The following is a 20,301-nucleotide window of genomic DNA, read 5'->3' on the forward strand; positions in this document are numbered from 1 at the left end:
GGTTCCATTTTAATGATCTGTTAGACTGTGGAATACAATAGAGCTGCATCCACTGACATTTACCTGCGTGTCTGTTGCATGTGAAATTGTTTAATGTTTTTATCCAAGGGTGGATTTGCAGATAAAGACCAATACCAAGTGTTCATAAAGACTAAGAAGTAAAACTTCTTAAAAGTGCATTTGTGAGGACAATGCCTTTGTTAAGATCACATGTAGATTTGTGACTGAAAGGTGCTCCAGTTCTGTCAGTCAACATGCAGAAATAAAACAATCGATAGCCAAAGCATTCAAAAGTGTGAGCTGAAACCTGCAAATACATCCCCACAAAAACAACTCCGATGTGGAAGTGTTTGTAGGCTCAGGCCCAAAGCATGCAGGATGAAATCCTGGCCCCACTAATGTCAATAGCAAAACACTCATTGACTTCAATGGGGCCAGGATTTTCCCTCCAGTGTTCTTCAAAGTGCACAGTGCCCTCAGTGTGAAGGTTGCAGGACCAGGCCCTAAGTGTGCAATGTTTTTATAAGTGCAGTGCCGCCAGCCTGCAACATTTGAGGAGTCTTGTGTGATATTTGATGTCTTTTCTTAAAGTCCCAGTTCCTGGAGTGGAGTGATTACGTGAGAATATCAGTTTTCATTTAAAAACACCATTACATTTCTAGCCCCTGTGGTTGTACAGAAAAGCTTGAAAATGTGATCCAAGTACCAGAATCCAGAAGGTAAATACACAGAAGCCCATTTTTTAAAAATCTCATGATTTTAAAACCAATCTCATGATTTTTTGGGTCCCGACACTGATGATTTTTAAACATTTGGGCTTACCAGTACTGTGTGTGTGCAGTGCCCTAGGTGTGAAGTTATAGAACTGATTCCTAAGCGTGTAGAGCGTTTATAAGTAGTGCCAAAGATTTCAGATATAAATACAGTAGTGGTCTGTTAATGCACATGCAGCTGGAAAAACCTTTAGTATCTGTGCAACAAAATAAACATTGCATTTAAAAAGGGGCTGTGTTAATTGTTAATTTTAATTATGATGGAAATCTGCAATGGTTCAATACTCTAGAAAGCTAAATATATATACATTGGGGAGGTCAATGAGCTGGCCCAGCATGAACCCCACGTGAGGGGCAGTTAAATATCCACTCAATTATTTGCCCGGATCCCTTACACAGCAGCTGCCCTGCCATAACTAAGCCTTCACTATACCTGACCCTAGCCATGCCCCCAGCCCACTCCTAGCCAGGCTCCCATCATACCTGACGCTAGCCAGACTCCCATGATGCTTTACCTTAGCCAGGCTTCCAGTTCACACCTAGTTCCCGTGATGCTTTGCCTTAGCCAGACTCCCATCATGCCTTGTTGCCCTAACCTAGCCCCATCTCAGCCCCGCCCCAGCCGTTAGCCACGCCTCCAGTCCCACGCAGACCAGTCCTTAGCCCAGCCCATTTTCCTTTCCCCCCCTCCCTTAGTTTCTTGTGGGTTACCGGCTTGCTTGCGTCACGTCCGGCGTGCGGGACCCGGAAGTGGGAATGGTTGAGGTGTCGCTATGCGCCGCGGTGGTACCGGGGCCGAGCCGAGCCAAGCCGGAGCGAGACCAGCAGGTACGAGCGTTGGGGTCGGGTGGGCCCCGGGAGAGGAAGGAGGAATTGCCTCGGTTCTCCTCCCTCACCTGAGCATCGGGCGGGGCGGAGCTGGGGTCCGATGGCTAGAGCAAGGGTCTGGGGACCGGACGCCTGGGTTCCTTCCGTCCCCGGGCTTGGGAAAGCAATGGGACGAAGGGGGGCTGGGACTCCTGGGTTCTTTTCCCAGTTCTATGATGGGGTGTGGGGGTTATAGCAGGAGGGAACTAGAAATCTGGTCTCCAGGGTTCTCATCCTGAGTCTAGGAGGGGAGTGAGGTCTAGGGAATTAGGGCGGGGGGAGGGGCACTGGGAGCTAAGCCTGCTGGGGTCTGCCCTGATTCCGCTCTGCAGCTCACTATGTGACCAACCTGGGGCCAGTCACTTCCCCTCTCTGTGATGGAATGAGTGACCGTTATAGTTGTTGCTTGTGAAAATGTTGGAAAGGCCTATATAAGAGCTTGGCATTATTATCCTATTTAACTGGGCTGGTCTCGATGTAACTTACCTCGCTCGGTTGTGAAAAGAACACTCTTGCGGAGGTGGAGTCATTATGCTGATGGGAGAGCATTTTCCTGTCAGCATAGCATGTCTTCACCAGATGTGCTACAGAGGTGCAGCTCCATTGGGGTAGCCACGCCAAAGTAGTGTGGTAGTGTACACTTGCCCTAAGCAATACTAATGTTCCTGAGCTACTGTCCTTAACTTGCTAATCAAACCATACACTGCACTGTGACCCTATAGGTTTGCACCATGTTACTTTCTTTCAAAGGGGAAAACAAACAAAAAACCCTCTCTGAATACAGAATTTAAATTCTGTCATCTGGGTCAGTAACACTTATCTGCCTCCCATTGCTAAAGGCCATGCAGACCTTGAAATATTGATAGTTCCAGGCTTCCACAGTATTGAAGGACACCGTTTTACTGACTGCAGCACTAACAGAGGATTGCCTGTTGCTCTAACCTAACTCTCAAAATGTCTTGTAGCATCTTTGTTTTACAGCATATCTGATAGAATAATTAAGGCTGGCTGATGTGTCATTTTGAAAACACATATTCAAGGCAGTGATGGTGTCTGTTGCATTTGCTATGTGGATTTTTGAGCTGAGGGAGAAAATGCATCTAGCGATCCAGGTCTCACAACTTCTTTCAAAAATAGTTCTTCGTTACTTCATAGAATATCAGGGTTGGAAGGGACCTCAGGAGGTCATCTAGTCCAACCCCCTGCTCAAAGCAGGACCAATCCTCAACTAAGTCATCCCAGCCAGGGCTTTGTCAAGCCTGGCCTTAAAAACCTCTAAGGAAGGAGATTCCACTACCTCCCTAGGTAACATTCCAGTGCTTCACCAACTTCCTAGTGAAAAAGCTTTTCTTAATATCCAACCTAAACCTCCCCCACTGAAACTTGAGACCATTACTCCTTGTTCTGTCATCTGCTACCACTGAGAACAGCCTAGATCCATCCTCTTTGGAACCCCCTTTCAGGTAGTTGAAAGCAGCTATCAAATCCCCCCTCATTCTTCTTTTCTGCAGACTAAATAATCCCAGTTCCCTCAGCCTCTCCTCATAAGTCATGCACTCCAGCCCCCTAATCATTTTTGTTTTTGTTCAGAAACTCCACTGCTTTTTTTTAACTTGTAATCTGGATTTACATAGTCATTGACTGAGATGATGGTTCAAGTAAAAGTGGGCGTGTGTGACCATAAATAAGAATCATACATCCAAAATTATTTTGAAATAGTAACTTTTTACTTATTTAATAAAGGAACATTGCCAATATGAAACCTAGACAAGCTTAAAAAATATAAAGCAAAAGAAGTCAAAAGTAGTCCGATATTACATATGCCTGATAGTTTCCCTGGCAATTTGTGGTTTCAGAATTATATTTACATGATTTTAATGTTTCTTTCCATTGTTATTGTTTGAAGCCCACACAGACATGAAATTGACTATATGAAAGGTGCTGTCAAATGGGAAAGTAAACTGAAAAAGGTGTCTTTTTTTTTTTCTTTCTTTCCCTCAGTTGTGTTATTTTTAACAATAGTAGATAAAAATCACTTATCAGAAATTTTTGTAAACTGGTAGGTTTTCTCTGTTGAAAAGTGTTAATGCTGGTGTGGATCAAATTCCAATTTAATTATTCAGATTTTGTCCTTAAATTCTCCCTGCAGTTCCAACTTGATTCACTGTTCTTCAGCACCATCCATCTTGAGCTTTTTATATGGTGTTGCTGTGTACTGTTACAGCTGCTGTTCCATCTCATTGGTGGTTGCATTTCAGGGGTAAGTGATCCATGCATATAATTCATACAGTATATATTTAGGGCTTCAGTCTTGCAGTGTGATTTGTGTGGATGCATCCATATGGGATCCCATCAACCGACTGCAGATCCTGTTGCAGTATTGGGGGTCTATGTTTGTAAAGTGCTTTGGGATTAATTGGAAAGAAATCCTTTATTTAAGAATATTAATGAAATGTAGTCTGGATTTATTGCTTTTTGTGTTTGAAATGTTGAAAATTTAAAAAAAAAATCCCCAAGAAGAATACAGGTGGAATTATTTGTATTTGGGGGGCTGGCATCCCTGTTGGTGATTTACGCGAGCTAAAGATGAAACTCCTCAAAATGAGTTTCTCTACCAGATATGCTGCAAGGAGTATATAAAACTAATCCTAATAAATGTTTGACTTCATTCGGGCTCCTGAATTACAGGATTGGGGTCTTGGTGAGAATATCACTTTTTAACATAACTAAATTCTGTTTTATACAGGAATAGAAGAACAATGGCTCTGGGGAGGATCCATGTGCCTTATAAATCTGGGATGTCTGGATGATACTAGAACACAAGCTAATTTGCTTGCCTGCCTGCCCTGATCAGAGTATCCCAACATGGGAAGGTGAGACTCTTAAACTAATCTTCAATATCAAACAGATAGAGTTGCAATATGATGAATAGAGGACTGCAACCCTAGAAATCTTGAACTCCAATCCCAGCTCTGAGGTTTGAGTGCCTCTAAATCTGGACATCCACTCAATGTCTTTTTTCCCCATATTTCTATAATGGGGACAATACCACCCACCTCACAGAGATGTTGAGGATTAATTGGTTAGTTATTTGGAAACTGTTCTGAAAATGAAAAGTGATGAGTCTTGGATCACATTTCTGCAGAATATGATTATGCAAAGCTAAGAATAAATGCAGAATAGAGGTGTTAGAATTATAAAGCACTTGCACTGTAACACCATCCTCCAGAGCCCAACAGATTGAGTGCCGTGAAACAATGGTATTAAAGGAAAGTAATTACAGTGGCATTTAATATAGCTCAATTAAAATGCAAATTAGGCTATATCATATTGCCTTTATATAAATCTATAGTACACCCACATCTTGAATACTGCATGCAGATGTGGTCGCCCCATCTCAGAAAAGCTATATTGGAATTGGAAAAGGTTCCAAAAAGAGCAACAAAAATGATTAGGGGTCAACGGCTGCCATATGAGGAGAGATTAATAAGACTGGGACTTTTCAGCTTGGAAAAAAGACGACGAAGGGGAGATATGCTAGAGGTCTATAAAATCATGACTGGTGTGGAGAAAATAAATATGTAAGTGCTATTTACTCCTTCTCATAACACAAGAACTAGGGGTCACCAAATGAAATTAATAGGCAGCAGGTTTAAGACAAACAAAAGGAAGTATTTTTTCACACAACGCACAATCAACCTGTGGAATTCTTTGCCAGAGGCTGTTGTGAAGGCCAAGACCATAACAGGGTTCAAAAAAGAACTAGATATATTCATGGAGGATAAGTCCATCCATGGCTATTAGCCAGGATGGGCAGGGATGGTGTCCCTAACCTCTGTTTCCCAGAAGCTGGGAATGGGCAACGGGATGGATCACTTGATGATTTTTCTGTTCATTCCCTCTGGGGCACCTTGCATTGGCCATTGTCGGAATACAGGACACTGGGCTAGATGGACCTTTGGTCTGACCCAGTATGGCCGTTCTTATCAGAAAGGGTTTTAACAGATTTATACTCAAAACTCATTCTGATATGTTTGTGCTAATGAGCCTTATGAAAGAAGCTTTTGTTGCGCAGCTTTTAAAACTTGTTATGCATGGCTTCTGAAGCAGAACTGAAGAACTGTAAAGTTTGTGTAGTGGATTAGAATGCTGCAAGTGTCAAACACTTGCCTAAGAATCATTGTGACAATCTGAGAGGGGGAAAATATGTTTCCATTTCCTTACTTGTGTTGCTAATATCACATCAGATTACTTTTTGTAAGTCTCACTTAGTACTTACTGTGTGTCTTTGAGTTTTTCATTTTTGCTCTGCTTGTACAGGGAAGTAAGGCTGTTTGATTAATACTCAGTTTCATTACCTAATTCTTATGTGCTATCATAGTGCCGAAGTATTTGGGTTTCCAGCTCGTTCGCAATTTACAAAGGCAATTATTGTTCACCTCTGTTAACACTGGATGTCATTGAAACATAAGCAAAACCTGAGTTGGAGGCCTATGCGACGTTAAGATTTTGGTAGTTAAAGATGGAAAAAAAGATCTGTTTGATGACTGAAATTGTAGGATGCATGTTCCAACAGAAAGGTGTTTGTTGGCTGTTAAACTTGTGATAATAATTCTTCTAGCTTTGAGCATTCAGGGTGTAATCTTGATCCCACTGAGTTTAGTGTAATTTTATTAGAAACAGGAGCAGGTCCTTTGTTATGTACCTTTAAAGTTGGAAGTTCATTTAAGTATTTGTTCAAATTCTTAGCCAGTTTTGGGAAGGCTTAGCTCCCTGCTGTTAGGATGCATTTCAAGCAGTCTGTCTCCTTTATGAATTTCAGGATCAGCATCTCCTGTTTGTTTCCTGCTTCCTGGCACTTCAGCATCTCCCCAGTGGGGTGTCCTCGTATACTGAACACCACTTTGCGACAAATTATTGTCATTGGAATACTTTCTGCTGCCGTCTCCTTGCTTTATTATTCCCTTGTCATCCGGAATAAATATGGGCATTCGTACAGGGATAAAAAGTTTCACAGGTGAGGACTAATATAATGTTCAGGACAGGAAATGAACATAACTCAGGGGTTCCATGTTGATCACTTCAAACAGTTGAACCAGTGAGTAGTGATTGGATCTCCTGGTATGTACAAAGCCACATGGAAAAATAAATTGACTGACTGAAAGCATTTTATGTAAGATGCTGCTCACTGAAATCAGTCTTGGAGTAATCTTTCCTCTCTCCAAACCTTGTATATCACTTTTGGGGTAATTTCACATTTGTTGTTTTTTGTATTTTGAAGGCACAGGTGTAAACTCCTAAACAAGCTTATAAGTGAGGTCTGAACTTTTTATATACTATATCTTTTTGGTACTCTTATCTTGAGCTTGTTGGACAATTGTACATGTTTATCTCTCTCTCTTACATATACAATGGATGCCACTTAATAACAATCAGGATATTAACTTCCAGGTAATAGCAACGTTTTGCCAGGAACCGATCCTGTCCCAGTGCCTTTAATGTTAATGGGATTTAGATATTGGCAACAGGCATGTGACTTATTGACAACTTTTTCATATGCCATCCCTGGCTGCAGTCCCACAAACCTGCCTGCAGCTGGAAGGGAAAGCTGCAGGGGCTTTCCACAGGGAGCGGGATCACTGTGGGCCCGAGAGGCTGCACGGTACCTGTCTGTCCTCTCCAGGCTGTGCCCTGCTGTGATACCGGGAACCTAGGCTCAGCATGTCCCAGTGCTTCTTTCATTGGCTGCAGGTTTGCAGGACAGCAGCCAGGAAGGGAGTGCAGGGATGTGCCAAGCCCCAGTTTCAGGAAGGTTTGCAGGGATGCAGCAAAGGAAGGAAGCACTCGGACGTGCCTTCCCTGGCTGCAGCCTTACAACCTTCCCCGTTGCTGCCCTGTCCACAGCCTCCCCTTACAACCATAGGCAGATTTGCAGGGCTGCAGGGAGACGTATCATGCGTGTCGCAGTGCTTCCTCCCCTAGTTGCAGCTCTGCACATCTGTCTTTTGCTTATTGACAACCTTCAGATAATAGCAACTCATTGCTGGCAACAGAGAGGTTGCTAATAAGGGGAATCAACTGTATGTGAATGTCTATATGTTGCATAGTTATATTTTAAATTTTTTCACTCGTGTTTCTCTTTAGAAGTACCTCTCCTCACTTAAAATTGCTTTTAGTTTATTAACTATTAAACTTTCCAATAATTTAGCATGTTTGATTTGTCCTTATCCCCACATATAAAAGGTGGAAGGAGAAGTGTTGTGTAGTAGTTAGGAATTTCTGACTCCCAGTCAGAAATGTTGGCTTCCACTTCCAGTTCTGCCACCAGCAATTGGATGATTTGGGGCAGACATTTCTCTTTTCTGTGCTTCATGTTATCCCTGTGTAAAATGAAGATAATGCTTACAAATTTCACAATGTGTTGTGTGCCTTAATGTCTGTAAAAAATTGTGAGGTCCTTTAATAGAAGGCAAAAGTGGTTGATATTTTTTAGTCTGGTGTATCAAATCACATTTGTAATACAAATATATAAACAAAACCTTATTCCCAATAGACTTTAGCCACTTTTTCTTCTAGATACCTTGCTCGAGTGACTGACACTGAAGCTACAGATACCAGCAATCCCAATCTGAACTATGGCATCGTGGTAGACTGTGGTAGCAGCGGGTCTAGGATCTTCGTGTATTGTTGGCCAAGACACAATGGCAACCCGCATGATCTGTTGGACATCAAACAAATGAGGGACAAAAACAGAAAACCAGTGGTTATGAAAATTAAACCAGGTATGAAAAACCCTAATGTTCAGTAATTTTTTCTAAACAGCTAACTATCTAACCCAAAACAGTATTCAAGATTCATATTAAAAACCCAAGGTTTCATTTTTCAGAAGAGAGCTGACTTCTTTTTTGATTTTTTTGGAGTCCAGTAGATACAATTGGTCTTTGGGCATATTTGAATAATTAGGTGTATTTAATAAACAGCCTTTTATAAGGACCTCAGAGTAATAAGTAGAACAGTGTTGCAATTTCATGAAAATTATCTTAATTTAAAGAACATCTGAAAATTAAGCTTTTTGAAATGTCGTCATAATGTAGTTTGTTCCCGTCTCCAATCATAAAAATAATCATGCTCGGTTTGCATGAGAAAATAGGGTTTTTAACTTCAAAATCAAAAACTGTTTCCTGCTGCCTAAAAGGTCAGTTGGAATACAACCAACCAACCTATGTACATCTTTTAAAACAGTGGCTCTCAAACTTTTTTACTGGTGACCCCTTTCACATAGCAAGCCTCTGAGTGCGACCCGTTCCCTTATAAATTTAAAACACTTTTTATATATTTAACACCATTATAAATGCTGGAGGCAAAGCGGGATTTTGGGGGGAGGTTGACAGCTCGCAACCCCCCATGTAATAACCCTGAGGGGTCCTGACCCCCAGTTTGAGAACCCTTGTTTTAAAATCTTAGATGCAGTTGTAAATTAAGGAGTAATATATACTTCATATTTAGGCATATCAATAAAGCAATTCTTGCCACAGATTATTTAAAATTGCTACATATCAAATTGTACATATATTACATACATATATTAATGGCTGGATTGCAGTGGCTTCCCAAAGGACTATGAAATGTACAACTACATTATTGTAGCTCTCCATCGACTTCGTCTGTGTTTGGTTTCAAAGGTGCTTTATTCAGCTTTACAGTTTGTTACTGTGCTGCCAATGTGGAGGTAGGAGGTACCTATAAGAATCACAGGTTGAGTTGTCAAATAACCAGTTCTGCTCAGTTAGAATCAGTTTTGATTTTGTTACTTAAATGGAATCTGTCTCAAATTTGAAAGTAGACAATTGGGTAACTGTTACTGGAACAATGTATTTGAATAATTAAAAACTGACTGTTAGGGAACTTTTAAAGTAAGAGTTTAAGCAATCTCCTTTTGAAGTCCAATCCATGTCTTCCTGTTGCATAGTTCTCATGCCATTGTGTGAAAATATCTCTGTGTATGCTGACCATGGAAATGCTGGTGATAGCATAGCTAGCACTGTTATGATCACAGTGAAGATTGGGCCAAAGTCTGTGCTGAACACTTAAGAGTTATATTAATCTTAACTTAAAAACCACAATGAACTGAAACATCTTGAAATGGGAGAAGGGTGAGGTAAACGGCATTTCAGAACTGTAGAAGTCACTATCTTATATTGCTCCAGCCAAAAAGAAATTACCATCAATTCTTATGAGGGTGTTATATAGCATAGATACTTGAGTAGTATTTTGTACTTGGTTTATGCCTTGCATTGACTGTTAGCTGGAAAGTTTATTAGTAAAGCAAGTCTTGTTTTTTTTTTTTTTTTTTAGTTTTTAAGTAATTCCCTTATTACACATTAACTGATTGTGAGCCCTTTTCTGACAAAACTGGTTAGCATTTGCAAATAGCTGACTTTATGTAAAAATAATTACTTTAAATCTTCAAAGCCTGTGAGTTTGTTTTCTTTAAAAGCAAGTTCGATGCTTTATGTGAAAGAAGCTGTTACCTTACACTTGGCACTTCCTCATTCATCTGTCTGTTTCTCTAGGCATTTCAGAGTTTGCTAGCTCTCCTGAAAGAGTCAGCGATTATATTTCTCCACTTCTGAACTTCGCTGCAGAACACGTGCCCCGTGCAAAACACAAAGAAACTCCTCTCTATATCCTCTGTACTGCAGGGATGAGAATCCTGCCTGAGAGGTGAATTGGTACCTTATTTCTTTCAATATTTAGTTTAAAGATCCTAGTGCTTTGAGTAGTTTAACCATTGTTCAAAATGTTGGTAATTTTGCAGCCAGCAGAAGGCAATACTAGAAGATCTGCTCACTGATATTCCTGTGCATTTTGATTTTCTGTTTTCGGACTCTCATGCAGAAGTTATTTCGGGGAAACAGGAAGGTAAGTTAATGCTGTAGAAGAAAACCGTTTTAAAATATTTTTGTTTCTTTCCAGTCCCGTTTTGTTAAATTCTTTTTATTTCTGGCTGCTTTCTTTGTCCAAATGCTTGGTAAGTTAAGAGATCTTATGTCTCAACAGCAACTGTTTTGCATTCTGGTCAAAAGCAAAAAATGCCCCAATAATTTATGAAAAATGTCATCTAAAATCAGGAGAAATAACGAATGCCTCCTTATGTAGCTGTCAGGCATGTGTGTCCATTTTCTCTTATTTCTGACATCAGCCAGAGTCTGATATAATGGGGATTCCACAACCTTGGAATCCTATCACTGGAGACTTTTAAGAACAGGCAGGACAAACACTTGTCGGGGATGATCTAGGTTTTCTTGGTCCTGCCTCAGTGCAGGGGGCTGTCCTAGATGACCTCACAAAATCCCTTCCAGCCCTGTATTTCTATGATTGTATGAAAAAAGTACTCTTTTTAGAAACATATAAGCTCACTGTAGAGGAAGAATAGTTGGCTATAATGGCTTATAGATAAGGCTCCTTGTTTGTCACGGATTCCTTGACTTTCCGTGACTTCTGCAGCGGCTGCTGGTGTGCCTGGCCCAGGGGCCGCCTGAGCAGCTCAGGCAGCCCCTGGGCCAGTCGCACCGGCTGCTGCTGGGGCAGTCTCGCCCCCCAGCAGCAGGAGTTTGGGTATGGGGGGGGGCTCAGGGCTGGGGATTGGGGTGCGGGGCGGTGCTTACCTAGGGGCGGGCTCCCTGGAAGGACTATAGGAACTCCCCTCCCTCAGCTCCTAGCTCTACGTGCTGCCTCTGCTGGCAGGCACCGCCCCCACAGCTCCCATTGGCTGCAGTTCCCAGCCAATGGGAGCTGCAGAACCGGGGCTTGGGGCGGAGCAGAGGAGCCAAGTAGGGAGCCTCCCGCCCCACCCCTGCCACTCCCCTGAGCACTTACAGCACCTGCAGTGCCTCCCGGGTTGTCCCCCTGAGCCGATTTCCCTCCCCCCCCCCCCAAGTTTTAGTCAGGAATATATAGTAAAAGTCATGGACAGGTCACAAGCCATGAATTTTTCTTTACTGCCAGTGATCTGTTCATGACTTTTACTAAAAATACCCGTGACTAAAACGTAGCCTTACTTATAGATGACAAGATCTTCCGATTTTATTCTGAATTTTTTTACTTAAAAACTTGCCTTAAAGAATGACTGAACTACTGAATGATTAAACTAATGTGCTAGAATTTTATGAGAATTGTTTGAATATTTTAGGTGACAAAAACTATTAATTTTTCAAGGAATGCTTATAAAAATAAATGTTTCTGCATGTAACGCAGTTGACATACAATGTATTAACAAATGAAATGAACATAAAGATAATTGAGGGAGACTAAACTGTAATAGGTTTTAAAAAAGTTACCTAAAATTTTTACAAACTATTTTGTTTTAAATGCTTCTAGGAGTATATGCGTGGATTGGCATCAATTTTGTTTTGGGACGATTTGAACATATTGATGATGGCAAGTATATTAATTATATTTTAGAAGAAACTTCCTGTATATTGTCAACACACGGGGTCGGGGGGGGGGGGAGACGGTAAAGTGCCAGATAATTATTTTTTAATGAGTGTCTTCAAATAGGCCCAATGTGCATACTGGAGCACACCAGTCACGCACTGCGCAAAGAGCGATATTTAAATTTCACGTGACTAGTCTAGTGATTCATGTTCAGTATTAAAATTTGTCATTAACAACACAGCAGTTCAGTGGAAGGTGTTCTTTCTCTTTGAGTTTGATACTGCTTAAGATCCTATCCCAAATGTATTTCTCAGTAGTGCCAGATATCCATTTTGTGTTCCAGAGGATGATGCAGTAGTGGAGGTGCATATCCCTACCAGTGAGAACAAGGAAGCTATCATTCGTAAGAGGACAGTGGGTATTCTCGACATGGGCGGCGTGTCGACCCAGATAGCATATGAAGTCCCTAAAACTGTAAGCTTTGCCTCTTCACAGCAGGTTATTATCTGTACAATTTTCCTTCATTTTTTTTTTTCCTGTTTTTAACCCATATCCATTGGTTTTTGTTTCATTACATCACATCCCAAAACCAGGAAAGAGAAGACATGACCACGAGTCCCTCATCAGCTAAGCAATTCATTTGTGTTTTGTTCATTTGAAGAAAAAAAAAAAATGTTGATAAAGCATAGTGGAACGTTCATTTGTACAAGTATTTTAACTTTCTTAATTGGATTTTTCTAAGCATACTTAAGAGTTTTCATGCTAAAAGTTGTGTAGTTCCTGCATGAGAAGGGAGCTGTATTTATTTATGTAATTTCCCTTGATAAGGTAGAACATGAGAAATTGATCAAAGTAACAGGTCATTGTATTAAACAAAATGTGCTATGTGCACTACACAGTATATGTGCTGTAGAAAAGACTAGAACTAACTTGTTTCTAAATTTCAAATGGAACAATATGACTTATTTTAATCTCAAAAGTATGTATTGATTTTTAGGGCAAATCCCAAAGTCTTGAATAAGGCAAACTCCCATTGACTTCCTGGGAAATTTGCCAGAGGAGAGACTGTATAAGAACCACAGGCTTAGACCCACAATATGTTGTTAAAACTAAACAATTTTTATTTAAGCAGTCTGTGACATTGCAGTTTTCCTCCTCTGAACAGTTGTATTAGCAAACACTGCCTCTTCAGATAGAGGGCAGAATTCTCCTCTTAACACAAAAGATCTACTGCAATATACTTCCCCCTCTCCCTACACACATCTATGGGATATGCCCATATGTGGGAAGAGGATACTGGAGTGGAAATCTGAGAGGAGACTTCTTTAAAAACTTGGAATTCAATACCATTGTTAATGGGGGATCATCTTAATCTTTGAAAGACATACTATCTGGGCTCCTTATTTTATTACAAGTCTTTGACAAAGCACTTAAAGTATAAGTGTTTCAAAAATTGAACAGGGAGAGGAAACTGACTATTTGTGCTATTTAAAAAAAAATTAAAAAATTGTCCCCTGAACTAAAGATGAATTTGATTGTACAAGGAGTTGCAAAGAATTGTTTACCAGCATATAGTTTTATACTATCTGAACTTGTGGTCAGATGTTAGATCTAAAGAGTTTTTGTGATACCCTGGTCCTCCCTCTGTCCTCTTGACTGTGTACCAAGAAAATGCTTGTGATGTTTGTGAGCCTGCTACTGCAAATGCTGGAACCCCCATGCACCATTACGCTGATTCCCTTGGCACCTTCTACATGAAGGGCTTCTCTTCACTACTGGGGTAAGTCAACTTAAGTTACGCTACTCCAGGTACGTGAATAATGTAGCTGGAGTCGACATAGCTTAGGTTGACTTAGCGCAGTGAAGACACCGCCATGAGTCGACAGGAGACACTCTCTGGTTGACTTCCCTTACTCTTCTCGGAGAGCTGGAGTTGACCGGAGAGCGCTGTGCCATTGATTTAGTGGGTCTTCACTAGATCCGCTAAATCGATCCCTGCTACATCAATTGCAGCAGCATCGATCTCCCCATAGTGGAGACCAGCCCGAAGTGTCTTCTGGTGTTTTATATCGGGACATGTCTGAGGAGATCTGAGTGAGAGTGGCTGAATGTAGAGTCTCTGAGAAGCTGTGAGAACCCGATCTGAAATGACACTTCAGTGCCTGTAGCACTCTGGTGTTCACAGGCTTGTATGACTAGCTTTGCTTTGTATTGCAAAAGTCTCTCTAATCTCCTGTCACTTGGGTGCCTGCAGGAGGAAGTAGCCAAAAACTTACTTGCAGAGTTCAATTTGGGCTGTGATGCTCATCAGACCGAGCACGTGTACAGAGTGTACGTAGCGACGTTCCTTGGTTTTGGTGGGAATGCAGCACGGCAGAGATACAAGGACAGTATATTTACCAACACAATGTTTAGAAACAGGTAATTTGCTGTGTGGCTGATTGCATATTATAAATACTTAAACTGTCCTGAAAACCCAAGCAAAATTTAGACCCCCAAATGGACACATCTAAAATTGTTGAGCAGTATACTGTCCCTCTTTAAATACTATTACTACTCATTCCCTAACTTGAATACGCTGGAACTTTGATGGACGGAGCAGATGTATGATGGCTAGCTAAGCAGGACTCAAGTGCTTTAATGGTGCTGCCTGGCTTTACTGTCAGTGCTGCAGAACTGTCCAGCTCCAGGGAAGAAAGGGTGGACTGGGAGAACCACCTAAGCCTGCTTTCATGATCCAAAGTGTTTGGTGTTCCCAAGACCTGCCATTCTAGCAAATTATTTGGAAGCTCCATTCTAGGAAATAGTCATTTTTTATACAAGTGCTGTAAATTACCATTGAGATTGCTGGTGGAGGAATTATTCCGTCAGCCACAGGAGGGCCTGAGAGCATTTTGAATTATTTGAATTAGCCCATGTGAGGTGCTCACACTTCACTGAGCCAAGCAGTCTGTTCTAGCTGTATAGTTAACTGCAGGTGCCAGATGTCTGACTGGATAAATAGAATAATTGTTTTCTTTTTTGGGGCTGGGGGGAAATTCTCTGACTCACCCTCAAAACAGAAATCTCCTCCAGATCCCGCACTGCCTCAATTTGGAGCAGTAATACTCAGACTGAAGCTTGCGAGCCACAAGTAGCTTTTTAATGCGTCTCCTGTGGCTCTTTGCAGCACATGATATTAAAACACTGTGTGACTTAATTATTAACCAGTCAGGATGCTTTTACTGTGTTATTAACCAATTAAGTTATCAAGTTGCACTAAGTTATTAACTTTGCTTATTTTAGATTGTGTGCGCAGTGTCCACATGGGGGAGTTACAGTACAGCACCTTGCTGTTGACACCTCCTTGATCCAAAATGCAAGGCATTGTAGACTGGGCCTTAGAAGCCATTTTAGCGGCACCTATACGTTTTTTTGGTACCAACTTCCAGTTGCTGTTTTTATTAAACGTTTCTTTAATGATGCTAATTAAATACTTTTGCATCTGTTAGCCAAGCGGTAACTGGAGAAGAGATGCAGCTGTTATTTCTGGTAGCTTCGGGATTGTGAATAAAGCCTGCTCTGCACCATGACGTTTTTTAGATGCACTTCATGGAGTTAGTGTAAAACCTTAACAAAAAAATCTGCAGTTGCTTGGATTTTTGTTCTCTCTGTCTCCAGGCCAAATGGCTTGTAACTCTGGTAGATTTAGCGTCGTGTGCCTGACTTAATGTACTCTGTATGGTGATTTCTGAATGTAAAAGTAGGTGCCAAAATTTGCTCAAGTCAGAATGACTTGGTCTTCATTCTGTCTGTTTTGATGATGCATTTTTGTCCAAAATAGGGTTCTGAGCATACTATACCTATGATTGTTTCAACTGTGCTTAATCTTGTGACAGACTTCTGGGTAAACAGACTGGTATGACTTCTGAGTTTCCCTACCTGGACCCTTGCCTGCCGCTAGAGATTGAGGATGAAATCCGACAGAATGGACAGACACTGTATATGCGAGGGACTGGAGATTTTAATCTGTGTCGTGAAATTATTCAGCCTCTCATGAATAAGACCAATGAAACCCAGACCTCTTTAAACGGCATCTATCAGCCTGCAGTGCACTTCCAGAACAGCGAGTTTTATGGCTTCTCTGAGTTCTTCTACTGTACCGAAGATGTATTGCGTATGGGAGGAGACTACAATGCTGCTAAATTTATTAAAGCTGCAAAGGTAAAGCATTCTTGAGGTATAATCTTCCTAGTAATCCAAAACAGCGTCTACTTCTGAAACTGGGGCAATGAAGCTTTTCCTTTGGAATCCAAGCTCCTTTTACGTATATAACTTTACAGTAGCTCATTGTCTGGCCTCATCAGGGTTTTCTCATGAGAACGATTCACTACTACATAATAGTAGAGGAATTCTAGGGTGAGCAAGATCCATCCCAGAATTTGAGAGCTGAACTCCAGAGGAACTGTAGAAAACTCAGGCAGAACTCTTACACTTTAAAAATGTAACTACAGTCTCTAGTTTTTGTCACACAGCATATGTGCTTAAAATCATATAAAAAGGGACCAGAACACAAACCAACTGTGACCCACTAACTTTTTGCCAGGCTTCCCTTGACTTTTATTTTTAAATTACATTTCATGATTTATAAAGCTGCTTATCTATTGGCATAGTATATTTTGCTTAATTCAATATGTAAACAGAGCCTTTTTTGTTTTTGTTTTGTTAAGGATTATTGTGCCACTAAGTGGTCTGTCCTGCAGGAACGTTTTGACCATGGTCTTTATGCATCACATGCTGATCTTCATCGATTGAAGTGAGTATTCATGTTTGTACAGCAGAAATCATTCATGCAGAGTTACCAGAAGAGAAGCATTGTGCCCAAATGACTTATTTTAAAACCATTGTTATATGCTGCATAGGTGTAGCTGTGTCAGTCCCGGGATATTAGAGAGACAAGGTGGGTCTCTCTCATTTTTAAAAAAGCATTGGAAATCTGAATGAGTTTTATAGATTCCCAGACCAGAAGGGACCCATTGTGATCAGGTTGAGTGAAGCTTAAGAATTGCATCCGCTATAAAAAAGATTGATCATAAACCAGTGTTGCTCTTTAGCGATACAGTAATGCAACTCTTGGAGTATAGGGAACAATCTTGCAATGCATTTTTATTGTGGTTTATAAAACTTTTAATGGAATCGGCGGTATCTCAGTATGTCACTGATTGGCAGGACACGTGTTATCTTGCGGTGTAGTTTCGTGATTGGAGCAGGTGACTAGGAATCACGGCTTCCGTGTTGCTTTCTAGTCTCATTGTGCTTGGTGCTATCCCTTCATAAGAGGGGGGGAACCAAACCCCCCAGTTCCTGGTGAGGCCCAGAACAGCTAACCCACATCAGTATTGGATCGGAGGAGAAGAGTGGGCTTAAATAATAAGAGATCATTTAACCCTCTGTCACCTATATATACACTAGGTCTTCTCTGTGCCTGTCTTAATGTGCAAGACCGTTGGGCCTGGCGCTGTCTCTATTCTTGTCTTTACAGTGGATTATAAACCCTTCAGAGCAGGGATCTGAATCTTGTATATCTAAGTACTGTGTGACCTGATGGCACCTTATAAGTAGTATAAAAAATGAAAAATCAAATGACATAACCAGCCTTTATTCTGCTTGTTCTGTAGGTATCAATGTTTTAAGTCTGCCTGGATGTATGAAGTGTTCCACAGTGGTTTCTCTTTTCCCATCAACTACAGCAATTTAAAAACTGCTCTGCAGGTTTATGATAAGGAAGTGCAATGGACATTGGGAGCCATCCTTTACCGAACACGATTTTTACCTTTAAGGTACTGCTTGTTTTTACAAATGGTTAGGTGCAAGGCTTGGATGGTGGGGTGGCTTGATATGAAAGCAGGTGGCGAACAGGAGCAGAAGAAACATTGCTTCAAGTTTAGCATACAAAACACTTGTATGTAGGGCTTGGGTGCTTATTTTAAACCAAAGCAAGTCTAGTAAATATCTCTGCGGATAAACACAAATGCCAGCAAGTCAGCCAGATACCTCCTGTCTTCAGATAGCTCAACTATAGTAATGTTTGCTGAGTCGTGTTTAGTGTATGTGCTTCCAGTTTTTGTGGTAAGATGATCAAAAGGCAATTTTTTTGCCTCGCTGAAGGATTGAAGTCTTATTTCCTGTTTTGTACGTGTTTCCCCCTTTGTTTCTCAGAGACATCCAGCAAGAGAACTTCAGAGGAAATCACTCCCACTGGAGGGGCTTCTCCTTTGTTTACAATCACTACTTGTTCTTCGTCTGTTTTCTGATTGTGCTGCTGTCCATTGTGCTGTATCTGCTGAGGCTGAGACGGATTCACCGGAGAATGCTGCGCAATGGCTCATCCGCTTCCCTCTGGATTGAGGAAGGCCTCCCACCACAGAAGATTCCAGGAGCCTTATGAAACACTAGGATAAAGAGCCTCTTTATTAGACTTTTTAAAGTACAAGCCATTTTTTTACCTCAGGGTTTCTCCTTTTTGTCTGTCCTCCCCTCCCCAAAAAAATCATATGAGGAAACCTCTCCCAGCAGTATTGAACTCAGCAAGAGCTTTGGAAACAACTTAGATTATGGGAAATTGAGGTCAGACTACGCTGAGTGGACTAGAGAATGTCTGCCAAAAATGGTTTTTAAAATTAATTTAAAAAAGTAATGCACTTTCATGTTAAAGGGGAGGGGAAGTCAAGACTTGATGCCAGTAAATGAATAAATGGAGGCAGCCTATGGTTACAGAATGATTGATTTCTCTTCCTTCAGTAAAATTGTGAAATATCACTTACTAGCTAGGATGAGTGGATATAGCTATGCATATTTTTGTTCAAGTCCATGGTTGATATCACTCAACTTCTAAACTCTCAGCCTCATAAATCAAGAAAAAGGAAGTGCGGGATTTTTTAGAAGCAGTAAAAAACATACCTGTTAAAATGTGAAAAACTGACATCTTAAAGTGTTGAAATACTGCAACGGAAGAGAAACCTCTATTGTGGCTACTGCTGTGTTTATGCAAAACACAACTAAAATCATTGCTTCATTTAGTCATTACAAGTTTCGCCTTGATGTCTCAGAAGCATAGTTTTATGGTGGCAAAAGTGACTTCTTTTTAATCCTTCATTCAACAGTGTTTCATGATGGTCCAGAGATCTCCCTGAAATTCTCATAAGCTTGAAAGGACTGGAAAATGCACAGACTTCAGTTAGTCCTAGTGGAACAGACACATGTGCACATTGTCTTTATTTTTGTTCTTTCCTGGTATAACTTCTTACCTGTTAATTTATATTTTATTTAAAACAATATTAGTTTTACTTGAAAGCAAACTTGTTCATGATTAAAAGTGGCATTTATATGAACCTCTCGTTGATGAAAACTTTATTATCCTATATAAAACAGTGCCTGCTCTCACTTCTAACATGACTGTTATAAATCACCTGCCATGGTGAGTATAAATGTGTTATGAAACTTGATGCAAGTCTCAATATTGGAATCTTTCCCCCCCTCATAACTTTTCAAGAGAGATAACTTTTGCCCTTTTTTTTTATTTTATTTTTTTTTAAACTAAGAGCAAACAGATCTGTGAGTGGTTTTTCTTTTTGGTTTTTAAGTTTCAGATCATTCTAGTTTTGTTCTCTGACCAAGTTCTGGCAATTATGTTCTGCCTACCTAAACACTTCATATGTTTTCACTTCCTGTTTTAAACTGTTGTAGCATGATCGTATATGCAGTTTGAGAGGGTTAAGCTCCATCCCAGAAGTTGCTACACTTCATTGGTGGATGAAGAGATTCCCCAATCAGTGAGCAGGAAAAAATATTGGGGATGGATCTGTCTTATGCCTGTATCATGGCCAATGTTCAAACCTGTAAACACAGCTTGCTGTATGATAGAAATTTCCAAATATATCAAATATCTATCTTCAGAGGCTGTTGTGAGGCATAATTAATGTCAGTAGAGCTTTTAAAGCTCCCCATATCTTAGAGCTACAGAGATGTAAAGTATTTTACACTGCAGGTCTGATAGGACATCGCTATGTAGCTAACTGCTACAATGTGTGCTGCATTTAAAACACTGGCTACTCCAGAAAAGCAGCAGCTTGGCAAGCGTAGTAAGCATAATGTTTCAATCAGTTTTTAGAACATAGATCAGATCTACAGCAAAGGGCTTCCCAAAGACCACGCTGACCTGATGCAATCTGAATGTTCTGCTAAA

At 40.7% G+C, this 20,301-nt stretch overlaps 1 protein-coding gene across 2 annotated transcripts; it reads left to right on the top strand.

Annotated features, from left to right (window-relative positions):
- Positions 1-1,516: 1,516 nt before the first annotated feature.
- On the top strand, positions 1,517-19,447 carry ENTPD4 (ectonucleoside triphosphate diphosphohydrolase 4). 2 transcript variants are annotated; one of them, XM_024213517.2, is made up of 14 exons: positions 1,517-1,601; positions 3,790-3,900; positions 4,387-4,513; positions 6,463-6,657; positions 8,217-8,422; positions 10,214-10,364; positions 10,459-10,562; positions 12,021-12,080; positions 12,421-12,575; positions 14,332-14,498; positions 15,956-16,280; positions 16,787-16,872; positions 17,735-17,896; positions 18,276-19,447. In XM_024213517.2, the coding sequence occupies exons 3-14, from the start codon at positions 4,506-4,508 to the stop codon at positions 18,502-18,504; spliced, it is 1,848 nt and encodes a 615-aa protein (XP_024069285.1). In that variant the 5' UTR covers positions 1,517-1,601; positions 3,790-3,900; positions 4,387-4,505; the 3' UTR covers positions 18,505-19,447. The 2 variants fall into 2 exon arrangements, with proteins under 2 accessions (XP_024069285.1, XP_024069286.1); XM_024213518.2 differs by lacking the exons at positions 1,517-1,601; positions 3,790-3,900 and having other exon boundaries at positions 4,393-4,513; positions 12,421-12,551.
- The last annotated feature ends 854 nt before the right edge of the window (positions 19,448-20,301 follow it).

The sequence above is a fragment of the Terrapene carolina genome, unplaced genomic scaffold (assembly GCF_002925995.2).
Source record: "Terrapene carolina triunguis isolate 2854851 unplaced genomic scaffold, T_m_triunguis-2.0 Scaffold53, whole genome shotgun sequence".
In the NCBI taxonomy this organism is placed as follows: Eukaryota; Metazoa; Chordata; order Testudines; family Emydidae; genus Terrapene; species Terrapene triunguis.

Bases quoted from the DNA above. Each gene is read 5' to 3' on its own strand.
- ENTPD4 (XM_024213517.2), top strand. The intron at 10,365-10,458 runs GTGAATTGGTAC...GTAATTTTGCAG, and splicing joins ATGAGAATCCTGCCTGAGAG to CCAGCAGAAGGCAATACTAG. The intron at 16,281-16,786 runs GTAAAGCATTCT...TGTTTTGTTAAG, and splicing joins AATTTATTAAAGCTGCAAAG to GATTATTGTGCCACTAAGTG.